The sequence below is a fragment of the Diadema setosum genome, chromosome 5 (genome assembly GCF_964275005.1).
Source record: "Diadema setosum chromosome 5, eeDiaSeto1, whole genome shotgun sequence".
Lineage (NCBI taxonomy): Eukaryota > Metazoa > Echinodermata > Echinoidea > Diadematoida > Diadematidae > Diadema > Diadema setosum.
In genome coordinates, this window is record NC_092689.1 from 26432852 (window position 1) to 26458786 (window position 25935).

The following is a 25935-nucleotide window of genomic DNA, read 5'->3' on the forward strand; positions in this document are numbered from 1 at the left end:
GCGTTATTAGCTAGAATTATCAAAATGCATGCTAATACATGCGTAGGCCTTACATGCATCATATACTAGTACATACACATGAAATTCATACTCATTTATATAGATCAGTTGTTTATCAATCAATGATTACACTGACTAAAGTAATTGACTATTACAGCACATGTACATCTCGACATAGAGTCGGGCCTAATATAGTTATCGATTTCATTGTATTGACTTTTGATGTTCGTATAAATAATCTACGAGTGAATCTTCAAATAATTTCCAGCCGCCTTTTTAGTTACGATGGGATGCTGGACGGTCATAATTGACTTCCAATGAAATCCAGTCCAAACGTAACATAGTAATTTTCTACAGATTATCAGTACCCAGCAAAGAACTACCACGCTTTGGTCGAACTCGATTTCTCGAGAATATCGCTTTTCTGCCTTACCGATTGGGATTGTTGTGAGTTGTAACTATATTTTCTTATGGTGGCTATAGAGTGCATAATGCTTGCCTCACAATTAGTGGAAAGACTATTAAAGAGTTGTGTGGGCGAGGAACTCAGAACATTATTAAGAGAAAATATGTTGATCCTTTCGTCTGTTTCGTGATATGCACGAGAACATTTTGACCGTATCACACTTGACGCTTTGAAAAAAAAAACGATGTGTAAGAATAGCAGTTGTATAGGAATATAGTTGCAAATCAGGAATAGTGGTGGCACTATCATTCATTCATTCATTCATTCATTCATTCATTCATTCATTCGTTCGTTCATTCATTTTATTACATTCTTCAGGTTAAAAGCAAACTAACAAATATTCACTAATTATGTATGGATATGACAATATTGAAAAAAAATATTTAAGCAAACAAATACAACAGAACAACAGTGTGCATTACTTGTAATAAAGAAGAATGAAATAGGATGTTTCAGTAAAAAGCCTATGTGGCTTGACAGGTAGATACACCCATAAAGCATAAAATGATTTACAGCACAAAAATTACTGTGTTTGTTGTGCGTGTGTGTGTGCGTGTATGTGTGTATATAAAAAGGATATTTGACAGAAAGCTGAGTTAAATATTAAAAGACAAAAGATAAAACTTATACTTGTTTTAGAATGAATCCAGGAATTGGATATTGCATAACGATGGAAGTAGGGAATTCCACATCATTGGCCCGATACACCGAATTGATTTATGAAGGAAGAGAGAAGTTACTATAGATTGGTGGAAAAGTTGTCTAGCTTCTGGTATCATGATTATATAGGCCCTACATCCAGGTTCAAAAAAAATATTTCCATCAAATCAATAAATACCGTAAAGATAACGATGCAGATGATATAATATTATTACCCACTGTTACTATTATGGGTATCGATATACTATTAAGATTTCTGTTGCTAGATATCAAAGTATATTGATGATCATCTTTTTCAGTTTGTTGATAATGCTGCAACGGTTATAGACGATGCTCTCGTGATTATATTAGGCTACAGGGTAGCAAAAAACAAAATGCTGAAATCTGGTTATCCAAAAGTGGTCAGTCAGAGGAGTGAAATTAAGTGATCGAGCTTTCGACAGCGCATGTCCCTTTTGACTCCATAATCCTCCTGGCACAAGGTATATAGTTTAAAACATTCGTATTGTCTAGTAATGTTTTGAACCTTGCTTTCCCTTCATCCAGGAGGAAAGAAAGCAGTGCATCGTATTCGGTACATGACACATCGCAGACTAATCAAAGCAAGCTTATCAGAGTTACGCCAGTATATTGACGGCAGCAACAACTCCTTTCGCCGTCTTAGCAGGCATGGCGTACAACGCGAGTCGATACTTTGCATGGCGTACATCAGCTGTCCGCGTCTTGTTTCCATCCCACGATGGCATTAGGAGAACAGCGGGACCAATGGTGCACCGTCTACGTCAAGCTCACACGTCATCGAAGCACCCCATCGGAAGTGAAGAGCACCTAAAGGAACTCTTTCCACTCGATAGACAGACGTATATATTGCCAGTATGATTTCGTCTTCTTTCTCTCCTAAGCCTTCACCCATTCCCCCCTCTTTTACTCAAACTTGATTCATTTCATTTAATGGCGCTAAAGGGATGGGAAAAAAGGCAAGGAAAATGTCTTGATGAATAATTAACGAAATAAGATGGAAAAAGAGAGAATTATGTACCCAGTTAAAACCTGCGATGTAATAGACAGATATACATCAATATCCTTTCTCATGCATGTATTCTTTTATCAAACCAAACAAACACGCACTCAGACACATACGCATGTCACAAAGTTATACATTTATGAGTACTTTGTACATGAAAAATATAGATATTATTATTATCATAGCATAATCATATCGGAATTCTGCGTAAATCAAACATGGGATAACCATTAGACATTAGGTGCCCAGTATCAGGGAAAAGCATTATTTCAAACGTCATTATTCGGTCTGAAATTACAGTCGTTAAAGATCCCATGATCGCAGAATTTGTCGGTTATATAAACATGATTACGCCTGTCGTTCTAGGGCACGGATTAACAATGGAACCTATTATCGTTTTGTGCCGTCTATTTCCTGCTGTGCTACAGGGAGACGAACGGATACGTATGAGTCGCTTTAATGAGTTAGCTCACAGCAAGGACCAGTACTACAGTGATGTCACTACTATGTACGAGGGATTCCTTCGGGGAAAACGAGTATCCAGTAAGCAGTGTATTTGTCAAATACTTAATTGCTCGTGTCTAAGGTATCTCTATCTATGTATAAAAATTAAAGGAGTCATCAACCCTCATCACAACTTATCGCTCTCATCACGGTTAAGTTACCACTGTTGCATGGTGCTTATGAATGACACTAGATTAATGACTCTAGAAGTACAGTAGACGCTATCTGTATCAGCATTTCATTGTTGTCATTCTTTACTTCCCAGTATTGATACATTAATAACTATCATTGCATTTTCACTATGTCAATAGCAACAGAAGCAGAAGAAGTGTTATTTCTAGAAGTAAGAGTTACTGGATTAGAAGCTCTCGACCCAGGTGTAGGGTACATGGGAACGCTAGGGTAATAATAATGGCAGGGTCCTCTGGTAGAGCAGTAGCAACACTGAAGAGTCTACCTGAATAGTAATAGTAATAGTAGTAGTAGTAGTAGTAGTAGTAGCAGTAATAATAATAATAATAATAATAATAATAATAATAATAATTAATTATTATTATTATTATTATTATTATTATTATTATTATTATTATTATTATTATTATTATTATTATTATTATTATTATTATTATTATTATCATCATCTTATATATTATTTATCATATTATTATTATAATCTTAAATATTATTCAATGTGATTCCATTCTTGCAGACGATGGCAACTTTCTTGGCTATCGACCCAACGACGACAAACAATATAAATGGCTGACATTTTCACAGGTTTGTTACCAGACTGTCTTCTCGCGGTATAAGTAGACCAAGACAATGCTTATCATGTACGTCGCATACCTTATACCTTAGGCATGAAGTTTAAAAAGTCACATATACTTGAGGCGAATATGCAATATGCTGCATAGCTGATAATACAGCATTGTCACATACGACATTACACCATTCCTGTTCCTACAATGATGACGACAAAATACACCATAATCGAGAGGTTTGGTGATTGTGATGACATTACAAATAAGTGATGCCACCGATAATATTCTATAATTCTGATGAGGGAGATAGATGTGAGTGTTGAATGCTTTTAATCAAAATGTGATCAATGGTGACAAAAACAAACAAATGCCAATTATTGTACTGTCGACCTCTGACTTCAACATTAATGCTAAAACTGTATCGTTATTTAATCATGTTTGAGTAGAACGAAATGGTTTTAGAGACTGGAGAACTGCTTGTTTGTTTGGTTTTTTTTTTTTTTCATTTCAGGTTGAAGAGAAGGCGACTCTGTTTGGCTCCGGACTCGTTGCTCTCGGAAACCAACCTGGAGGTGATTCTTTCGTGGGCATTTTCTCTCAAAATAGGCCAGAGGTATAAAAATGTCTCCATTCATTTGTTTCTTTGTGTTACTAGATTTGTCACGGGCGACCTAGAGAACAACAGCCAAAATAACAACATCAACAATAAAAACCCTGCTTGAAATTAGAGCAGAGTTATGTACACTCACACACACACGAGCGCGCATACACACCATCGCACACAGAGGACACATGCACATTGCATAATTATTGTGTAAGTTTATGAGAGCTTTTTTTGTGTGTGTGCTAAAGATAAGAAGTCATGACGTCGTTTTTATACAATCTTTAATCGTGTCCGTAATCGCACAGTTTACTTCTTATAGGTCATAATTATGTTCAAGGATGTTGACGTCTTTGTTTACTAGAAGAGAAATGCTATTCAAATTCCAACAACCTCGCGTCATTATGGTTCTCTCTCTCCTTCAGTGGGTCATAGCCGATGTGGCCTGCATGCAGTATTCCCTCGTCTCGGTCCCGTTCTTTAACACTATAAGCAGTCAATCTGGTGACGTCATTATTACTCAAAGTAAGTCGTTCTGTTGAAATCGAGTCTCCTTGATACATTATTTCACTCCCGTCTCTCAGTGCCTGGCTCTCTGTTACCGACCTTCTTTTCTCGACTTTATACCATCCATGTTTTGTGTGTGTGTGTGTGTGTGTTTTGTAAATCCGTGACATTACGTTTCATTTTGATTTTATTCACTTCACTAATTTATGGTTGTTTGTTTATTCCATAGATGGACAGTAAAAACAATGAAGATCTGAATACAGAATATCGCTTGTAGCATTCATGAAGGAACGAAACAGCTAAAAAATCGATAGCCAAAGAATAACACAAAAATATATTACTGCTACCCTTATACTCGTTGAAAACCATTCATGCAATTAATGATCATATGAAATTGCTTCTTGTATATACCTACCTCTGGAGATTCAGGTTATGTATTCTATAGTATACCTTGCATGCATATAGACAGTGTTGCTTGAAACATGATTATATTCTTCGTATGAGACGATTTTACGATGTCTTGTAAGGAACTACAAAGCTAATGGAGCTTGCATCTATAAGCACATATAATTATTCAAAAAGTGTCTCCATTAGTTTGTAGAAATCCTCACCTATGTAGATTGCCAGGTGTAACGAGAGTATACGAAGTTTAGCTTTTAAGAATTACATTTCAGAGCTTCAGTTGTCTTTCATGCTGCTGGAATTCCATAAACCCCGGAGCATTAAATTTCGAGGAGTTATAATACTCTTCGTTCCTATGGTGATCATGAAGTGGTAAAGTGTCATGCAAGAAAAGTATCTTCTGTTTCATTATTTTCTATAATTATGACAAATCTAAATTAATAGGGATACAGAATAGCCGGTTACAGTAATTCGTTATATATAAGGTTTATTTTCCAAAGGTTCGTTCATCCGAAAAAGAAACAAGGTGCGTTATCCCATGGGTTCGTAAATGGAAGAAATTAAATAAGGTTCGTTATTCCGAAGGTTCGTTAATACGAAAATGGAAAAAAAAAAGGTCTGCATTTTTCCAAGGTTCGCTATAGAGTGAATTGAATTGAATTGAATTGAATTGAATTGAATTGAATTGAATTGAATTGAATTGAATTGAATTGAATTGAATTGAATTGAATTGAATTGAATTGAGTTGAATTGAATTGAATTGATTTGAATTGAATTGAATATAGTACGCACCTTCTTACGAACCTTCGGAATAACAGACCTTCCGAATAACACCACAGATATTGGGATTAGCGAACCTTATTTTTACTTTCTGATTAACGAACCTTCGTAATAACGAACATCACCCGAATAGTCTTCTGACTTTTCTTTTTTCTTCTCTCTAATCAAAACTGCAAAGCTTCTATGTCAACGATCATCTGTGATACGATGGAGAAAGCGGACCGCCTCCGTCGGGACCACGCCTCCCATGAGTGCCTGACGACGGTGGTTGTTATGGACCTGCCACGAGAAGGCATCGAGGAGCAGAGGGCTCAGTTTGAGCGAGACGGGCTGAAGCTGGTCTCCTTTGATGAGGCCATTGCCCTCGGTGGGAAGAATGTGGTTGACAAAGTGGTAATGAACACTATAATACTGTTTGCTTGTAACAACTGCTTTTTGAAGTCAGATATTGCTTTGATACTGTTTCCTCTACTATACTTGGGGAGAATTTGGGTGGTTTCCTTCCTAAGATATTAGGGAGCTTTAGATTCGCCACGCGGATGATTGCGTTGGCCGTTCTCCTTTCTGCCTGCGTCGTGTTGCAAAGTAGCTTTAGATTACCCGAGGACGCAGCCTATACAGAGTGCAATGGCGCCTCTTAGGATCATTGCATCAGTTAGCTCTCTGCGGTGGGAATTTGAGCGGACGCAAAAATAAAAATCTCTTTGCACAGAACCGACCGTGCAAATTCAGACGCAAATTTGCGCATGGCCAGAACAGTTTTTTTTTTTCCCCTCTGAACGTCCGCGTCGCGAAAATCACCCATACAACTTGAAGTATACTTCATCGATTGGGGGCGCTGTGGCATAGTGGATAAGAAGGGACTCCAGTGGATAATCCAGTCCCCAAGTTCAGTAGATGAAACAGTATCAAAGCAATATCTTCCAAACATTTGATTAATAAACGTAAATATACATACAGAGGTTTTTCCGTATGTTAATGTGCAATAGTTTTTGATTGTGCCCATCAGGCGTGTCAGGGCATCGGTGAAAGGAAGCAGATTGTATGATGTTAGGGTATAGTCTGATTAAAGTGAGGTGTTTTAGAATTTGTGGTTATATATATCTTATGCAGCAGTTGATTCTTCCATAGCTTTCTGTGTATGTACTTTTATTTACTTTTCCCCTCTTTGCACGTTCATCACATGATGGTAGTTTATGTTTTGGTGTATGTTTAGTTGCCTGCATTTTTTTTTTGGAATATTTATTTGATGTTATATTCAATGTTATTTGTTGTTTATCTGTTGTCAATAAAATGCATGTTTATGAATGTGTGACAAATCCAGTTATCCATGCAATGTTTTTATACATAATTAGGACAGACAAAGAAATGAAATGAATGAATGAAATGAGGGGACTTTATATAGTGGATAAGACTCCCCACTCCCAATGGGAGGACCCGAGTTCGATTCCCGCCCAATGCTTACATCCTTGGACATCCTTCTTTTTACCCACAATGTTCCTCTCGAACCAGGTGTAAAAATGGGTACCTGACAGCGATATACGGTACTAACAATGGCAGGGCCCTCTGGTAGAGTATAGTGGCAACACCGAAGATGCTACCTTGGATGAATATAACCTTTATTGTGATTGTTGTTTTTGTCATTATTATTATCATTATCACCATTATTATCATTATACTATACAAAATCCAGTATGTTCAAAATGCTGAACAGAATATGGTGTGGATGTACATGTATACATGATACATTTGTATAGGGTGTGTATACGTGTGTGAACAATGTTGTCATGACTGTATACTGCAGCAAATTGATAAAGGAGAATTCCCATGGATCTTGGTGCAATTTTATTGTTTTAGCTTCCAAAGCCGGAGACGATCAATACTCTGGTCTATACCAGTGGAACCACAGGTGAGTATATCAAACAAGAAAAAAAAAATAAATGATGTAGAAAATATCAATGGAAATGTTTATATTGAACGGTATACATTGCACTTCAATCATCATAATGAATGTCTTGTACGCTGAATGTAGTAGACATGCTTAATCACAACACGTACATACATAATTATAACGATGGAGACGTAGCACTTAAAAGTTGGAAGGTAGGGCCTACACTTGCTGCTTAGTAATTTACAAGGATTATAATGTACTTTATGATGGTTTACTTTATTTCATGTTGCAACGTACGTTACCTTTGACCATCTTCTTGGTCAAACTTTGCTTGTGAACATGGATCCCTGCAGTCTGATTATTTTCTTAAAACTTTTATTTAGGCATTTCCTCTCTTTAGTATGCATGCAATATTGAATTGCTTTATATTTTTGAATAGTAAACATAATGTATGATATATTATTTGTGTAGTATGCCTTCAATTTATTAAATTTGTTACATTGTGCAAACAATGGAATGCAGAAATTAAACTGATCTGAACTGAAAAAGCAAAGATGTTATAATAACTACGATTGCAACATCCTATATAATTATCTAATACCTGCTTTAGAACCAGAAAGAACTTGATTCACTAAAATGAAGTTCAATTCACAGAGAGTAAGGAATATTCAGAATGGAGTTAGTTTCATATTGTATGAAAGTTTATCCAGATATATAAACCAAGAACACAATAACATTGCAATTGTATGTATCAGAACGTAGGCTGTTATTGCCTTGTTCACGACTTCACAGGTACTAGTAGTAAAACCACATGAAAATGGGTAGTTTGGTTGTGCGTGTTTAGAAAAAAAATTGCGTTTGTGTTTATTATGTTTGTCATAAAATGTTCCGAGTTTTTTTTTTTCCCCTTCTGTGGACCTTCTGCGTATCGGGTGAAGTTTGATTATACAATATTGACATTGGAATGATAATGTTCATGCAGTACATCGCAAAACATCATTGTCGATATTTTGTTTCATTTTATTATATTTCTGCATTCATTTTGCACAAATCAAAGTCAATTGAAAAGAGTTATGAAGTGATATTCAAATTTAACAGCTGTCGAAATACTTGGAACGAGGTAAATGATTGATTCAAATTTAATGTACTGTACATCATTGTTTTTCTTGATGATACAAAATTTGATGCTGATGTAAGATACAATTCATTATTCGCGTTTCAGGAATCCCGAAAGGTGTTATCCTGACGCACAAAAACCACACAGCTGCTCACGCGAATGCCTGGATGCTTTGCTCGGTAAGAATCGATTTAGTGACCCACTACGCCCCACGGGTATCGGTTCAAGATTATCACTATACAAAGGCCAGATCGTAAGTAGCGCTTGTGATATGATAGTAATCGCGTGATCTTTACTAATCACAGAATGTCCTCGCTCTGCCCCCCCCCCCCCTTCCTTTAAAAAAAAAAGAAAAAAAAGAAATAGTCAAATTCATTACACTTTAGAGCGCTATCTTACACCATGGGTTATCTCGTATGGTGTACATTTCCCCCGCGGATTGTCATCTTGACATAGTCCCACCCTTTGTTTGTATCTTCCGACTTTTCAATGTTTAATCATGCCACTCCTTTGAAGTTTACACGATGAAGTCCCTGTCGATGAATTAGAGTCATGTGTTTTCTCTTGACCTCAAAACATCCTTCTACCTTTATTATTTTCTCTCGGATTTTTGCACTGTTATGATGCCTAATGACACGCGTTAACAGAAGTATGAGGGAAAGTTCATTTTTTGTGATATAATATATGTTTGCGGGCATGATTGTAAGATTGCCTATAAAAATGTCATTAATGGCTAAACAACCTTCTCCGTAATAACCAATCAAAATCACTAGCATATATTCCAAACGGGATGCAGGCCACGACTGCCTGGTCATATCATCCCTGCATGCCTTGGCTAACCTTTCACAATCTCTTCCATTTTTGTGATGCAGCTAAACTTGCTACCCAGGCTAGATGACGTCCACATATCGTATCTTCCTTTACCTCACGTCTACGAGCGAGGAAATTTGGTATGTATTGCACTTGGGAAAGGGTAAACGGGCTTAATTTCTCTGTTAGTTGTTGTTGAATTTACTTGGATATACCAAGGAGGTACACCTCTCGTACCTCCTTGGATATACGACAAGTGCAGATTTTATAGAGGCAGGTTGTATGCAACATAACAATGTCCGGGAATGAACAACTTGCTATTTACGAATGGTAAGATATGGACGACATTTTGCACTGTACATTTCGCCGTTCCTCCAGAAACATAACAATTATTATGTCTAACTACGTGTCTCTATAGCTTTAGACTTCGGGGAGTGTTTTCTTGTTTGCATGATCACCAGAGAGTGTGTATATAATAAAAAAAAAAAAGAATGAAGAATGATAGATTTTACATTGGTTAAAATCATCTAGTCTATGAATCATCAGTGGTGGTATGACATCAGCAAAATCCTCAACGAGGCACAATACATCACGACTCGACATTAGCGGTGGCTGGGTGGCCCGGGCCACTAAATGAAATCGGGCCACCGAACTTTCAAAAAGCATATTATTTTGATGGACCGATCGGACAACTACGATTCAAAATAGATTGCTATGCTGCTTTTTCTAACGCCACTACACTTCTTTTTCGGGCCACAGACATTTCAAAATCAATGATTTTTAGTAACACGAACGGGTCACTATAGGAAAAGAAAAAGTTAATATTGTGCTCTGGGCATGAAGTCTTATTTATCTTAAAAATGATGTCAGTGATCCAAAGTGATTCGAGTGTTTCCAGTGTTTCAGTTAATACTTTAGATACAGCATGACTCATGCAATCATGTATAATGCATCATAATCTTTATACTAATAGCACACGCTGATGATCGGAGGAGTTCCCTTGGGCTTCTTCAGGGGAGATCCCCTGAAGCTAGTTGATGATATTCAGACCCTCAGACCGACTCTCATGGGCGGCGTTCCACGTGTCTTCAACAGGATCTACGACAGGGTGAGTTATGTTTTTGTTTGATAGATACTTTATTTTCTGCAAATCAATATACATAAGTTACATAATCATGAACATGTAGGAAATATACAAAGTAAATTTTACACAGAGTCGTTTGACTTGCATAAACAACGATATAAAAGGAAAGTAATGATATAATATACAGCATGCATGTCTATGCAGTAGGGATTACAATAACAATTGTAGTTAAGAAGCGATTATGCAGAGGGCCGCCATTATAAGCATTGCTTGAAAAGATGGCCGGCCCGAGGAAAACGTAGGGACGTAATAGATTCGTATAACAATACAAATTCTGCTGCGAAGATAGCAGGGGGAGATAAACTCTGATGTGTATGATGGTGGTGAATGTGCGTGCAGGTGCTTGAAAGTGCACAAGGGCAGACAAGGGCGCCGGAAGCGGGGGGCAGGGGTGGCACTTGCCCCCCCCCCCCCAAACAAAATGTTGGGGGGGGGGGGGGGCAAAACGAGTTTTTGCCCCCCCCCCCCCCCAAAGTGCCCCCTGTAACAAATAATTAATCACTGATTTAAAGACCAAAATGAACAAAAAAGGCATATTTCTTGTCTAAATGTGGTAATTTCATAACTGAAAATGCAAAAATTTTCGCCCCTAACGGGGCAAAAATTATAATACACTAACAACATACATTATTGTATCTATACACTAATAGGAACTTATGAGTAAATTTAGTGTATAGATGGTAGCCTCGTGTCCTCGAGTGTGCCCGCTGAAACATACCTTTAGTAAGCCTTACATTTTTCATTTTCTTCTTTGTTTTCTAGCAGCATAAGAATATTTTTTATTGTTCGAACGATGCGATCACGTTTAAGCTTTTAATGAATACATTTCAGATTTATTGCAAAGTGAAAGTGGCTCGCTCGTTCTGCCCGTACTTATAGTAAAATGAAAAGTTTTCATAAGTTATTATCATAGTCCATCGCAGTGATTTCTTTTACTATGTTTAATTCCTCAGAAATTTAATTTAAAATGCTCTATAAAAGCGACTTTTATACTCTGTTTTTACAAAAAGGTATCCCCCTCCCACACCCTCCCCCGCTCGGTCGCTTCGCTCCCTCGACGAGGATCTCACACCATCACATAATTAATGTACTCCCGTATGTTAAGATCATAGTCCTTCCAACTGATTTTTTCAATATGTTAATTCCCTAGAAAGTTGCTTTTAAATGTTCTATAAACGCGACTTTTATACTCTGTTTTCACAAAAAGTCCCTACCGTGGGAGGGGGTATCCCACCTCCCACACCCTCCCCCGCTCGGTCGCTTCGCTCCCTAGCAGAGGATCTCGCACCATCACATTATTAATGTACTCCCGTATGTTATGATCATAGTCCTTCCAACTGATTTTTTTCAATATGTTAATTCCCCAGAAATTTACTTTAAATTCTCTATAAACGCGACTTTTATACTCTGTTTTCACAAAAAGTCCCTACCGTGGGAGGCCGGGGTATCCCCCCTCCCACCCCCCCCCCCCCCGCTCGGTCGCTTCGCTCCCTCGCCGAGGATCTCACACCATCACATTATTATGTACTCCCGTATATGTAATAATCATAGTCCTTCGCACTATTTTTCACTTTGTTTAATTCCTTCGAAATTTGCTTTTAAATGGTCTATAAACGCGACTTTTGTACCCTATTTTACAAAAGCTCCCTACAGTGGTGGGGGAGGGGTATCCCCCTTTCCACCACCCCTCCCCCCGCTCGCTCGCTTCGCTCCCGCGCCGAGGATCTCACGTCGTCACACAAAATGTGCCCCCGTTGAGATTTTGCCCCCCCCCCCCCCAAAAAAAAAAAAAAAACCCAGAAGTGTTCCGGCGCGCTTGAGGGCAGATAAGCTGAAATTTAGAATAATAGAATTGGTTTGCTGGAAGAGGGAACGATACGCGATGTTGCTATTGGGAGACCAACATTAGTCATATAAATTATTTGTTTTTAGTTCGTATTTGAAGTGTACTGTAATGAAATGTGCTTCTTTAAGTTTGCTTTGAATGAAAACAAGGAGGCACACTGTTTCAACTCCTCAGGAAGAGTGTTCCATGTATCCGGACCGTGACAAGATGATTCAAGTCACGATTTGATGACACGATTTTGACAAGATGATTCAAGTCACGATTTCGTCCACCAGAGGCATATCATACCAGCTCCGCGTAGCGTTAAATTTCTACCAAAGAAAATTAGACTTCGCTATATGGCGTTGTTGGACAGAGTGTCAAGGTTGTCATATAATTATTATGTATGTCTGCAGACAATATCACCTGCATACATTGATCCTTACGATCGATCCATTTTCCGAACTTTGCATCCAACAAAGAAGAGGATGATTCTAAGCCTAATAGGATTTTTTTCTCTCCGAAAGCATGTCATTATATGCATGAAATAATGTGTATCAACTAAAGTTTTGTGTTCTGTATACCCTTTTGTATAACCCTTTTTATTTCTCTCACTGTTATGATATAGATTGGAATACTTTTTACTATAATAGATAACGGCGCAACTGTAATGGTCATCTGCAAATTCAACCATATCATCATCATCATTATCATCATTACTATCATCATCATCATCATCATCATCATCATCATCATCTTTCATGCCTCTTTATATATCGCAATCGAAGAGTGCTGTTTTGTATTAAAAATTGTCAAGGCTTGTTGGTACATGAATCAGAGCGTCATAAAATGACAGCTGCACTCTCTCCCTCATGCATTGTCATGTGGATATTAAGATACTGTGTGCATGATTTTTTTGCCCTCTGCACAGGTCATGTCGACGGTGAATGCGAGCAATGCAGTGAGGAGGAATATATTCAAGCTGGCGTACAGTCAGAAGTTGAAGGCTCTCGATAGGTGAGTGATGTGTAGAATAAAATACCCGAGTTTTGTATGATTTGATTGCGTAATCTTATAGAGTTATATGTATCTTAACGACGGAGAAGATAAACGCTTACCGAATTCTCGGGGGAGGGGGAGGAGTTGGGTGGGGGGGGGGGCAGGAGCTAAAAAGTTCTCACTCATTCTCCGAATGCCCTGATTTATCGCAAAAGCATGCTTTTTAACTGTTTGGCCCATGCAAGGAGGGAGGGTTGTTCCTGCTGCGCCTTTCCTGTGTCACGCCCCTGGTGTTCACCTTTATCGAAGTCAATTCATCCACTTCTTCTGGCTATTGTAATGCCGAAGTCGTACACATTAAAATCAAAATAATATCACTTGGGTTCCATTTCTTTTTACTATCTAGAGGAATTTCTGGCAAAGATACCATTTGGGACAAACTGGTGTTCAGCAAGATGCAGGTAAGTTACAATATTTCATCAGGAGTGTGAATGGTGTAGCTTGTAGTGATAAGAGAAGACGAGGCGAATTGGACAGCAGAAAAAAAAAAACAAATTAATGCGACGGCTACCCCTTTTGTTTTTTTTTCTTCAAAATGTCTTACTCACATTAAGTTTCAATCACCCCAGAGCCATGAAAATAATTAAGTCAGTCGAGTACCTATCAGATATAAAGAGTTTATAAAGGTGATATACGATACTCTTCAATTCAGTGTCTTGCTCTTTGTTAATACAAATTGAGATTTTTTTTTTGTCTTCTATTTTATTTGTCTGACCGTTGTTCATGGTGAGCGAAATCGAAATCGAAAGCACAAAATCATATTCTTTTAAGTGTAATCAAAACTGGCAAGCTTCGTGAAAGAATACGAGCGATTGAATCCACAAATGAAAAACAGTAAGAAACATGTTGCAGCTGCACCCCTGTTATAGTTTCAATTTCCTTTCAATTTTTTATTTTTTTTTATTTATTTACTTTTTTTGCTCTAAAGTGTTGCTCATCTATGAAGGCAATATTTAGATTGGGATAGGACACCTGGGAATTCAATTCTCTCAATGGTGTAATCTAACAAAATCAAAAGAGAACAAAAATAGATCTGAGATTTATGTTCGAGTATATAAGTAGTACTATCAGTGGTAAAGGGACTGGACTTTGTTTCTGAGTCACATGCATGGAGTTCACCTTTCATCCATAGATCAGTGAAGTGTCTTTACTTTTCTATTTTTTCCTCTCTTTTTTTTTTTTTTTTTTTTTTTTTTGTCAGAACATGCTCGGAGGACGGATGCGTCTAATTGCTTCTGGCGCTGCTCCCCTGGCCCCAGAAATCGCCGCTTTCCTCAGGGTGTCCATGGGGTGTACCGTGAGTTAAATTTATCAAAGTTGATAAATGAATAGATAACTATATAAGTAAATGGATGAATGATTAAACGAATAGATAAATAAATAAATGAATAAATGTTGATAAACTTGCCAAAAGGAACTCTTCACCCTCGGTTTTGATATTCAGAAACATTTTGATAAAGTTCATTTGTTCTTTTTTATTTTGTTGTTGAGACGGATTTGAATATAATGATCAGTTTATTGATCAGTTTATGCACATTGTAGCATAGCAGATAAGACTCCCGACTCCCGATCAGAGGACGAGAGTTCGAATCCTGCCCAGTGCTTACGCCCTTGGACAAGATGTTTTACCCACCACGTCCCGCTCGACTCAGGTGTATAACTGGGTACCTAGCAACGCTAGATAGGGTAATAATAATGGCAGGGTAGAGCAGTGGCAACACTGAAGAGGCTACCCTGAGTAAATTAGACTTTCTTCTTCTTCTTCTTCTTCTTCTTCTTCTTCTTCTTCTTCTTCTTTTCTTCTTCCTTTTATTATTATTATCATCATCATCATTGCAAATGAGCTATGAAAAGACTATAGACTATTTATTAATACTATTATCATTAGAATTCTCTACCCCGAGCCACTGACAGTTCTGTGTGTGTTTTTGTTCTTTGTTTTTTGTTGTTGTTGTTGTTGTTTTTTAGTTTGCTGTGGAACGGCGGACGGTGGGGGGGGGGGGGTGTCTGGGATTAACGCCCCCGGCAGGAGAAGATTTCGCTACACGTTTTAGTTGGTTTAGATGATAAAAGTAAATTTTAACGATTAGAACGGAAGAAGTTCCATAAATAAAAAAAAACCCAAAAAAGCTATGAAATTGTATAGTTTCTCAAGTCCCCCCCCCCAAAAAAAAGGCCCCTATATATGAATATATATATATATATATATATATATATATATAAACATGTTTGTGTGTGTGTGTGTGTACTCTAAACAGAAGGTCAAAATAATATGGTAAACAGTAAATGTTCTTAAGCGTATTATCAAAATTGTATACCTTTTGATATTCATATGCGAGAAGAATGTGAACATTTTACTGTGACTGGATTTAGACTGCATCTCAGTTTTATAAAAACTTGTAGCAAACACATGTCCTAGATACAAATCATAATGGAACGAATTTATTTTAGGTGTAGACTTGTAATATATGGATGGTGGTATACGTTGTATCATATAAGATACAAAGACGCTACTTGAGATCAGTCATATAAATCGTGTATTTCTAAGGTACTTTTGTTATTAAAGGTAATGATAACATAATTATGAATTGAGAAAAAAATGGGAGGGAGAAAGAGAGTGAAAAAAGCCAAGCACAGAACAGCTTTTTCATGCAGCTGTAGACCTGAGACGCTTATATGATATGACAAGTGGTTGGACAACTTGAGCTCTAATGGGAACAGCCGTTTCGCACATGCACAGAACAACTTTTTTTTTTTTCAACCCAATAGGTGCGTCGTAGGATTAGCGTTGCAGCCTAACAAAGAGGACACAAAAAAGGAAAAGGGCTAAAAACGATGTGGAGGAAAATCAATGAAAAAAAAAAAAGGTCGACGAAGGATAACCATTCAACCAGTCAACAATCAACCTCATATACTTGTGCACAATAACATGAATTCATTGAGGAACAAGGAACTGAACGTGCTGGCTTGAAATAACTTTGCTGGAAAAGAAGGAAATTCTAAAGAAAGCAAGAAGCCATCTGAGAATGTTCATTTTCTCTCTCTTTTATCTCCCTTTTCTTCACTTGAACGTTTATTACATGAACACATCTCAGATAGTATTCTTGTTATCTCAATTTCTATACACCTCTTCACGTGAAGGACTATAACTCACGTTGTTTAACTTACTAACCTTTTCACCCAAATCGCAGTTTGTCGAGGCCTACGGACAGACAGAAAGCACATTCAGTCTCGCTCACAATGTGGAACACGACCTCACGTGTGGTCACGTGGGTATCCCCGGAGGCGACTGTCAGCTGAAACTCATCGACGTTCCCGAATTGAACTACTACGCCAAGAATGACCAGGGAGAGGTGAATGTTTTAAGATGAAAGACCAACAATGATGGTGTTCATTGTGACGATTATGGCCGTGGCGACGTTGGCGGACATGAGTATGCTGTGTGTGTTAATGTGTGGTCTTTATTCTAAAACGTAAAGACAATGTTGACAAATTAATATAAGGGCAAGTTTACTTTCATATGCATAAGCATTGAGAGAATGCAGCAATTTTAGTAGAACATATCAGTGAGAGTCGCAAAATCGGACAATCCGTTTGAAAGTTATGAGTTTTTGAAATTTCAATGCTGTCATCGCTGGATGAGAAGACTGCTTGTGATGTGATATGCGTAGAACGCATAAAGAAAATATAATGAAAATTCAACATATTTTCACTTTTCTCGCATTATAAAAGAGCTTACCTATATTTCAAAAGGCATGGGGAATAATGTTACCTTTAACATACGTCAGTGACAAGTCGAGGGAATGTGTAGGCCTAATTAAAGAAAAGAAATGTTGTGGAGTTTCTTTGTATCTATAATCTATATTTTCCTTATATCATTCTAAACATGTGGCATCAATGCACTATAGCAGTCTTCTCATCCAGCAGTGACTGCGCAGAAACTTTAAAGATTCATAACGTTTGAACAGGTTGTCCGATTTTCCTCAAACTTTTACTGATGTGTTCTGCTGATATTGCTGCATTCACTCAATCCACATGTATATGAAGGTGAACTTGTCCTTAAGTGCGTCTCCGTGGACTTGTATCCCATGCATACAGGCTAATTTGCTAAAAAAAAATTATTATGTTTTAGAGGTGGAACATCTATTCCCCTTCACGTTCTCTCATGCATCATCCATCGCAGTATTTCACCTGGCGGTGAAACTTGATATTCATGCAATGGCAAATCTTAAAACGCGAACTGGTCAAGATGTGAGAGATATTATTGCTTGTTGATCTCTGTCTGTTTGTTTGAATGCATAAGGTGTCCTTCTGTTCCTTCTAATATGATTGCACTTTGATAAAAATGTGTTATAAACATGGATCTTGACAATGAGACCGATACTCACATTTTGTTTCTCATTGTGAGAGTGGTGGATACTTATTTTCCAGGGAAAGAGGGTGCATAAATCCTGAATGGTACATTATATGGAATTATTGACAGAGGAATTGTTTTGGCACAAAGTGACAAGTACGACGACAAAGTTTATTCTGGACGTAATACTTCGAAATAATGCAAATGATTTCGTTGGTAATGTAGGTGTGTGCTCGGGGTAGCAGCATATTTAGCGGATACTTCAAAGATCCCGAAAGGACGAAGGAAGTCCTAGACAGTGACGGCTGGTTGCACACTGGAGACATCGGACAATGGAACAAGGTCAGGGTTAATTGGAGAACTACGTCATGTACGTAAAGGAGGATCTGTTTCAATCTTTTAAATTTGTTCAAACCCTGCGAGAATACAGCACTGTTATTATCAATATCATTAAAGGAAACCAAAACCCAAAGAGCAATGTGGATTGAGTGAAAGCAGCAACATTAGTAGAACACGTCAGTGAAAGTTTGAGGAAAATGGGACAGTCGATGCAAAAGTTATGAATTTGTAAAGTTTTTGTGTTGTAATGACTGGATAAGGAGACTACTAGAGTTCATGACGTCGTGTGTGGACAACAATATACAGAAAATATGAAGATAATTCCACAAATATTTATTTTTCATGAAAATTACACATTCCATCAGCTTGATACTGACATATATTAAGGGTAGTAATTATTCCCCCTGCTTTCTAAAAGTGGTCAGTCAAGTGCTCTTTCATTACGCTAGAATAGTGAAAGCATGTTGAATTTTCTTAATATTTCCTTTATATTGTTATCCACACCTGATGTCATAAACTCAAGTAGTCTCCTTATCCAGTGGTTCCAATACCAAAACTTTTAAAATTCATAACTTTTGCATCGAGAGTCCGATTTTCCTCAAACTTTCACTGATGTGTTCTACTAATGTTGCTTCTTTCACTCAATCCACATTTCTCTTTGGGTTTTGGTTTCCTTTAATGGTTTTCAGACTTAATATCTGGAAAAATGGTACGTCGACAGTGGTTAAGAATTAAGATCCTTCGGAATAAATAGTGTATCACAAACAGGTCAGTATTGTTCAAGAGTTTCGGAACAGGCTACTAGGAAACAAGCATCTGCGCGAAAGTGTACAGATGCGTCCTAGATAATATAGTAAAGACTTATTCTCTTGCAAGCTTATTCATTTATGCATGTTTATATATAAATCATAGTCGAGCAATGTTTCGGTAATGGAAGTCAGGAGGCCAAAATGTAGTCCCCAGATGCCTCACCGATTTTTTTTTTCCTCGGGGTATTTTCACTCTTATATTGTTCAAATTCCAGTCTTGTGATCTTGTCCCATTATTTTTCCCCCATCAGAATGGCACCCTGTCGGTGATTGACAGAAAGAGGAACATTTTCAAGCTCTCACAGGGAGTGTTCGTCGCTCCGGAGAAAGTGGAAAATGTTTATCTGAGGGAGCCGCTCTTGGCCCAGGTTTTCGTCACAGGAAATGGCCTTTGGGTATTCCAATAACGTCATCTTGTTCCAAGCAATGCATAGGGTGTAGTACAGGGAATATGCTTCACAATTACCATGGTCATATTATTCAAACATTTCCTCGTTTCTAAGAATTTGCCAGCTGAGATGAATCTATCGCAACGCATGCTACTCCGAGTTGCGAGTACCTTTCAACTTAATAGTACCAAGTCCCATGCATCGATCCTCATCGTGTTATTTTGAGCCGATATTCCCACAATATATTACGACGACGACGCAAATTTGGCAGGTACATGTGTGGACCGGAAAACAAATGCACTTACATTGATATTGATTTTCACACTAAGTAACTACGGCTTTAGAAGTTTATACATTATTGTGCGTATTAAAATGAACAGGGATGTAAAAAGGTATCAACCAACGGCGTAAATCCGTACTGAGGAGTGGGGGGGGGGGGGGATGGTCACCATCACCACGATTACAAGCCCATAACCGGACCCGGGGGGGGGGGGGGAAGAAGCTTGGTGCCCCCCCCCCCCCCCCACACACACACACACACACACTTTACAGGGACCGGATGTCCCAATCTTTTGCATGAAATATAAAGTGGGAGGAAAGTGGCAGCAAAAATATGAAGACTTTTTGTTCTTGTTGCTTTTTTTTTTTTGCTTGTCAGATGACTTTCGGCGGAAAATCAGACCTTAAAGGGACTGTACAGTACTGGTTTAGGTAGGAATTCATGTTTTGAACATTCCTAAGTGAGATAATGAAAAGCCTCTTATGAAATATGAAAGAGCATGTAATTTTAAGAAGGATTCAACGTTTATTTGATGAAAATTGGTTTTCAAATGGCTGAGATATCAAAAAAAGTGCTAATAATAAAAGGCGACATGCCACAACTTTATTAGGATCTCTTTGTTTCATCTTGTTTTTGGATATCTCAGCCATTTCAAAACCGATTTTCATCGAATAAACTTTTGATACCCCTTAGAACTGCATGCTCTTTGACATCTCATAGAGTGGTTTCTGGATATCTCGCAAAACGTTAAAAGCTAAATCTACACCTCGACCAGAACTGTACACACCCTTTAAAAGTATGAAGACATTTTTTTGTTTTTTTTTTTAAATATCTGTGAGAGGGAGCGGAGCGACCGAACGGGGGGAAGGTGTGTAGGGGGGTATCCCTCTCCCACACGAGGAAGATTTTGCATTTTCAGACCTGAAATTCAGCGATCTGGTGCACACTTTTGGTGAAAATTTTCTTTTCTTTTCTTAAAAGAAAAATAAGAAAATGAAATATTCACAATATATTAGTGAAAGACTAAATCGTGGTATTTCAGCTCTTGCTCCGCCTGTGCGACATCACTGTGAAGGCCTACTAAATAATGAGACCTATCACCGGCGTAGACAGGATTTGACCTATAGGAGGAGCGGTTATGTGAGGGAGCGAAGCAAACGGGGGGGGGGGGGTATAAATCTTCTTGCATTGAAAATTTTGACATTTTACAGTCCAAAAACTGCCGTTTGTAGCTATATTTTCGCTTTGGAAATTAAGGGGGGCACAACGGGTGCAACTGCTGTCAATCACTGGCAGCAACATCAGGAGAATGGCCGCTATTTGATAGCGATTAAATGCGAGCGAGCTTGAAATTTTTGACATTCTACAGTCTAAAAACTGCCGTTTGTCGCTATACTTTTTCGCTTTGGAAATTAAGGGGGGCCGCGCCGGGCGCAACTGCTGTCAATCACTGGCAGCAACATCAGGAGAATGGCATAGCGGTCAAATGCGAGCGAGCGGAGCGAGCGAGCTTGAAAGTTTTGACATTTTACAGTCCAAAGACTGCCGTTTGTGGCTGTATTTTTTCAATTTGAAAATTAAGGGGGACACACCGGGCAAAACTGCCGGCAATTACTGGCAGCAACATCAGGAGAATAGCATAACGAATAAATGCGAGCGAGCGAAGCGAGTGAGCTTGAAAATTTTGATATTTTACAGTCCCCCAAACTGATCCTTTGTGGCTGTATTTTATCGTTTGGGAAATAAAGGGGGCGCACAGGGCGAAAACTGCTGGCAATTACTGGCAGCAACATCAGGAGAATGGCATAATGATTAAATGCGAGCGAGCGAAGCGAGCGAGCTTCAAAATTTTCACGTTTTACAGTCCAAAAACTACCGTTCGTAGTTATATTTTTCGCTTTGGAAATTAAGGGGGACCGCATCGGGCGCAACTGCTGTCAATCACTGGCAGCAACATCAGGAGAATGGCATAGCAATTAAATGCGAGCGAGCGGAGCGAGCGAGCTTCAAAATTCTGACATTTTAGAGTCTAAAAACTGCCGTTTGTAGCTATACTTTTTCGCTTTGAAAATTAAGGGGAGCCGCACCGGGCGCAACTGCTGGCAATCACTGGCAGCAACATCAGGAGAATGGCATAGCGGTTAAATGCGAGCGAGCGGAGCGAGCGAGCTTGAAAATTTTGACATTTTACAGTCCAAAGACTGCCGTTTGTGGCTATATTATTTCACTTTGGAAATAAAGGGGAGCGCACCGGGCGAAAACTGCTGGCAATTACTGGCAGCAACATCAGGAGAATGGCATAATGATTAAATGCGAGCGAGCGAAGCGAGCGAGCTTCAAAATTTTCACATTTTACAGTCCAAAAAATACCGTTCGTAGCTATATTTTTCGCTTTGGAAATTAAGGGGGGCGCACCGGGCGCAACTGCTGTCAATCACTGGCAGCAACATCAGGAGAATGGCATAATGATTGAATGCGAGCGAGCTTCAAAATTTTTACATTTTACAGTCCCAAAACTGCCGTTCGTAGCTATATTTTTCGCTTTGGAAATTGAGGGGGGCGCACCGGCTGAAAACTGCTGTCAGTCACTGGCAGCAACATCAGGAGAATGGCATTATGGTTGATTGCGAGCGAACGGAGCGAGCGAGCTTTAAAATTTTGATATTTTACACTCCAAAAACTGCCGTTTGTAGCTATATTTTTCGCTTTTGTTTGTCCCACTTTTATGGGAGAACCATCCCCCCCCCCCCCCCGATCGACGCCTCTGCATGTGAGGGTGCTTTTGTTAAGTGAAAGATCTGCTGCGCACTCTTTGATGAATTAGGGATATATACGTCAATGTCAAAAGTGTACAAAGTTTATCGAAAGGGATCCTGTTTAGCGGAGCTTTCGCATGCTTACGATTGCAATACAACGATCTGGTGCATAGTTCTGGGGATATTTGGACAATTTTCCATTAAGAAAGTTCGAGATTTGTCCTCATCTCGGGAATTGCTGGGGGATAAATGATTTGTCTGCCTAAACACTTCCAAAGGGGCGGGGCAAATGCCCCTTTGCCCCCCCCCCCCCCCGAGATAGATTTGACGCCCCTGATCTTCCCTGGGAATGCTCATAGATGTATCCTGACTGAGTAATCAGTCACTGTCGTTTCTCAGGAATGATTCAGGAAATGGAGGGGGTTCAATTATGACGATGTAGTTTTTGTTATTGTTTGTTTGTTTGTTTGTTTGTTTGTTTTCGTACATATTTTGCAGATGGTCCCCAGTTACTCGCGTCATAGCATGTTTACATGTAGGCCTATACTATTTGACGTTGTCAACGTCTGAGCCATACCTTACAGTGACTGTATGTCGATGTTACTTTCTTCGCGAGCGAGCGAAGCGGGCGAGCGCTTGAGAAAATTATGTATACATTTTCCTACAAGATAGAATACTGTTCAGCTATGTTACCTGAAGGCCGGCGTACAAACGTCATGCAATGATTATGTCAAAATTGTTACAATCACATTTCTGCTTCCTCCATTTTTTTCCTCAAAATTCAGGGGGGGATGATTGTACAGGCCATCCCCCCCTCCTCCATTTCAGGGGGGGGGGGATATATCCCCCCCATCCCCCCCCCCCCCCGGGATTTACGCCTATAGTATCAACACCAAAGAAAGAGTAAGTTATGGAGGCTAAGGTGTATCATCTATGTCGCCTTCGAGCCGGTCTATGCGTCCATTAAAAAAGCGTTTCTTTATTGGCCTACACCCCGTTTACAACAGTTTAGAGCAACAATTCATTCAAACCTCACATAGTTTTGATATTCATTGGTTCCACTCCTGTTTTCTTTAGTATAAACATTATCACTGGTAGTATGAAAATTATTCAAAGACGATGTAGTCTTGTCTTTACTGCTACCTGACGACAATGAAAAGCAGATGGCCCATAGATCAAATTTTTACAATTATTTTGCTATCATTGAAGTCGATATATTATCACCTGTTCAGGACTCCATCGTTGGCATTGCCATACCCGACAAAGAGGAACTGGAGAAGTTTGCCAAGCAGAATAACATTCCTGGAACTTTCGAGGATTTGTGCCAGAATAAGGTAAGACTTTCTATAATTTCACTTTTCACTTATTTTCTATTTTCTATATATATCATAATATATATTGGGGAATAGTTAAGGGGTTTACAAATAAGATACTTTTAGGCCAGTTGGTCTATAATTATGAAGGATTCTCACTCTCATCTATTTCATCGTGTTGTGTGGGGTGTCAAAAATGGTAATTATGCTAACTAACAAAATAATGGCCGTGGAATTGGAGTGAAATGGAAAAGACAGTTTCAGGTGCGTCAGCAGCGATCTCCTCTCGGGTAAATGTGTACACGCTGTACCATGATTTTAGTTTATAAACTCAAACTGTCACTTTCAAAATGAACACATCGGATCAGCTAAACGACAAGAGTGAAGGACAATCCGGCTGAATGTGATTCCAACTCTTCATTTCCTTTCTTCCTTATCTTCTATATATTCCGTGCAGATCGTTAAGGAAGCCATCCTAACTCGCATGCAGAAGCAAGCGAAGTCTAGTGGTCTGGCGTCCTATGAACAGGTATGTTGTTAAGATGATCGCATCGAGAATCGTAACAGCAGAAAACATATTGTAAGAAGTGTTGGCGAATAGGTGGTGGTGGTGCATTAATTTCATAAGTTTTAACTGTTTAAGCATATGAATGATGTCGCTTTGAGAACGAGTGAAGTGCCTAACCAACTGAACAAAAAGAAAATTGATTTGTACCACGCAATGCACATCATGAACTAATTACGAACTGGCTTATTCGATATACTATATTCAAGGGTTGAAAGTACGTACCTTATATAAACAATTAACGCTCAGCAAGAAGGTCGCAATTAATAAGAGATATATGACGTCATATTCCCCTGCAGGTCAAAAACATCCACTTGCACTCGGAACTACTCAGCGAGAGCAACGGACTACAGACGCCGACGATGAAGAACAAGCGAAACGTAATCGAGAAATTATTCGCCGAGGAGTTAGCACAAATATATGAAGAGAGCAAGTAATGTGATAAAAATAATGACCTCGAAAGGCTATAGCAATGAATGATGGGAACGGTCAGGCTGCATGGCAACCAGGTCACGGGTTGTGCCATCTGGGTCATACCATTGAGGAGATGTATGAGTTCTTGAAGGAAGTCCACAGGTGTCGAGCGTCATTGGCAGTGCGGTCGAGCAGACAGAGGAGGGTGTAGCGGGAAACTATTGTCTAGGCAAGTAAAGTACGGGATATAAGTCTATACCTGCTAAGTTTGGACGAAGTCCCGTGAGATGACGGTCTGTTGAGAATCTGTGACTGAGGTCGGAGGTAATGTGTGATCGATGACAACCTTTTCAGGCTTCGATGATGGCAACCTCATGACATTGCATCGGAATAATCCATTTATATACATCCCTTTAAGTACTAGGAGACAACTTGTAAATGTGGTTTTTTTTTTATTTCGAAGTAGCTTTAATGAAATAAAGTAGTTTCTATGCGAGCGAGGAGCTGTGATAAGGATGTTGATATTATCAGGATAAAGTCTTTCTTATGAGAGCGCCTGTGAAATAAAATGATAACTTTTGTATGAAATTGTGGGTTTTTGTTTTTTGTTTTTTGTCTTTTTTGAATTATTTCCTGCGTGGCACGGATCACAGTGCTTTTTCCGTGATGTTTAGACATTAGCAATATGACAGAAGATGAGTGCGTTTGTTTGGTATTACTGAAATACAATGCAATATCACCGTGACTTAGATCTGAAATATCTCTAATGCTTTCACTGGGGATGGTTATGCAATGCCCCTGTTTCTTTTGCGTTAATGTTAGTAAATCACACAGACAAATATTGCGTAATATTTTAATAATGCAGTGTGTTTTGAGTACTGAGTAATGAATTTTGTAAAAATTTGATATTGATAATTATTGCACTGTATTCAGGGCGCGTCTTCAGAAACATGTCTTGTAAAAAAAAAAAAAAAACAACATATATATACATATATATATTTGTGTATTTTCATACTCGAGCCCACATAAAAATTTTAACTATCAAACAGGTACTATACTGAGTATACTATCTACATCATCATTAGTACTGAAAAATGTCAAAGTGAGCAAGGTAAAAGCATTGAACATCACAACACCTATAAATTACATTGATATAAATCAATGA

General features: G+C 38.6%; 1 protein-coding gene across 1 annotated transcript; it reads left to right on the plus strand.

The window, feature by feature from the left end:
* Positions 1-1865: 1865 nt before the first annotated feature.
* Positions 1866-24793, plus strand: LOC140228812 (long-chain-fatty-acid--CoA ligase 5-like). Its single transcript, XM_072309086.1, has 19 exons — positions 1866-1943; positions 2579-2693; positions 3364-3431; positions 3927-4028; positions 4442-4541; positions 5884-6098; positions 7563-7614; positions 8819-8892; positions 9586-9663; positions 10497-10631; positions 13424-13509; positions 13898-13952; positions 14753-14848; positions 16743-16904; positions 18131-18247; positions 19305-19448; positions 23711-23812; positions 24249-24320; positions 24656-24793. The coding sequence occupies exons 1-19, from the start codon at positions 1866-1868 to the stop codon at positions 24791-24793; spliced, it is 1989 nt and encodes a 662-aa protein (XP_072165187.1).
* The last annotated feature ends 1142 nt before the right edge of the window (positions 24794-25935 follow it).

Excerpts from the sequence above, each read along its gene's own strand:
- LOC140228812 (XM_072309086.1), top strand. The coding sequence starts at position 1,866 with ATGGCATTAGGAGAACAGCGGGACCAATGGTGCACCGTCTACGTCAAG. Across the intron at positions 4,542-5,883 it reads TGACGTCATTATTACTCAAA|CTTCTATGTCAACGATCATC; the intron begins GTAAGTCGTTCT and ends AAAACTGCAAAG. Across the intron at positions 6,099-7,562 it reads AGAATGTGGTTGACAAAGTG|CTTCCAAAGCCGGAGACGAT; the intron begins GTAATGAACACT and ends TTATTGTTTTAG.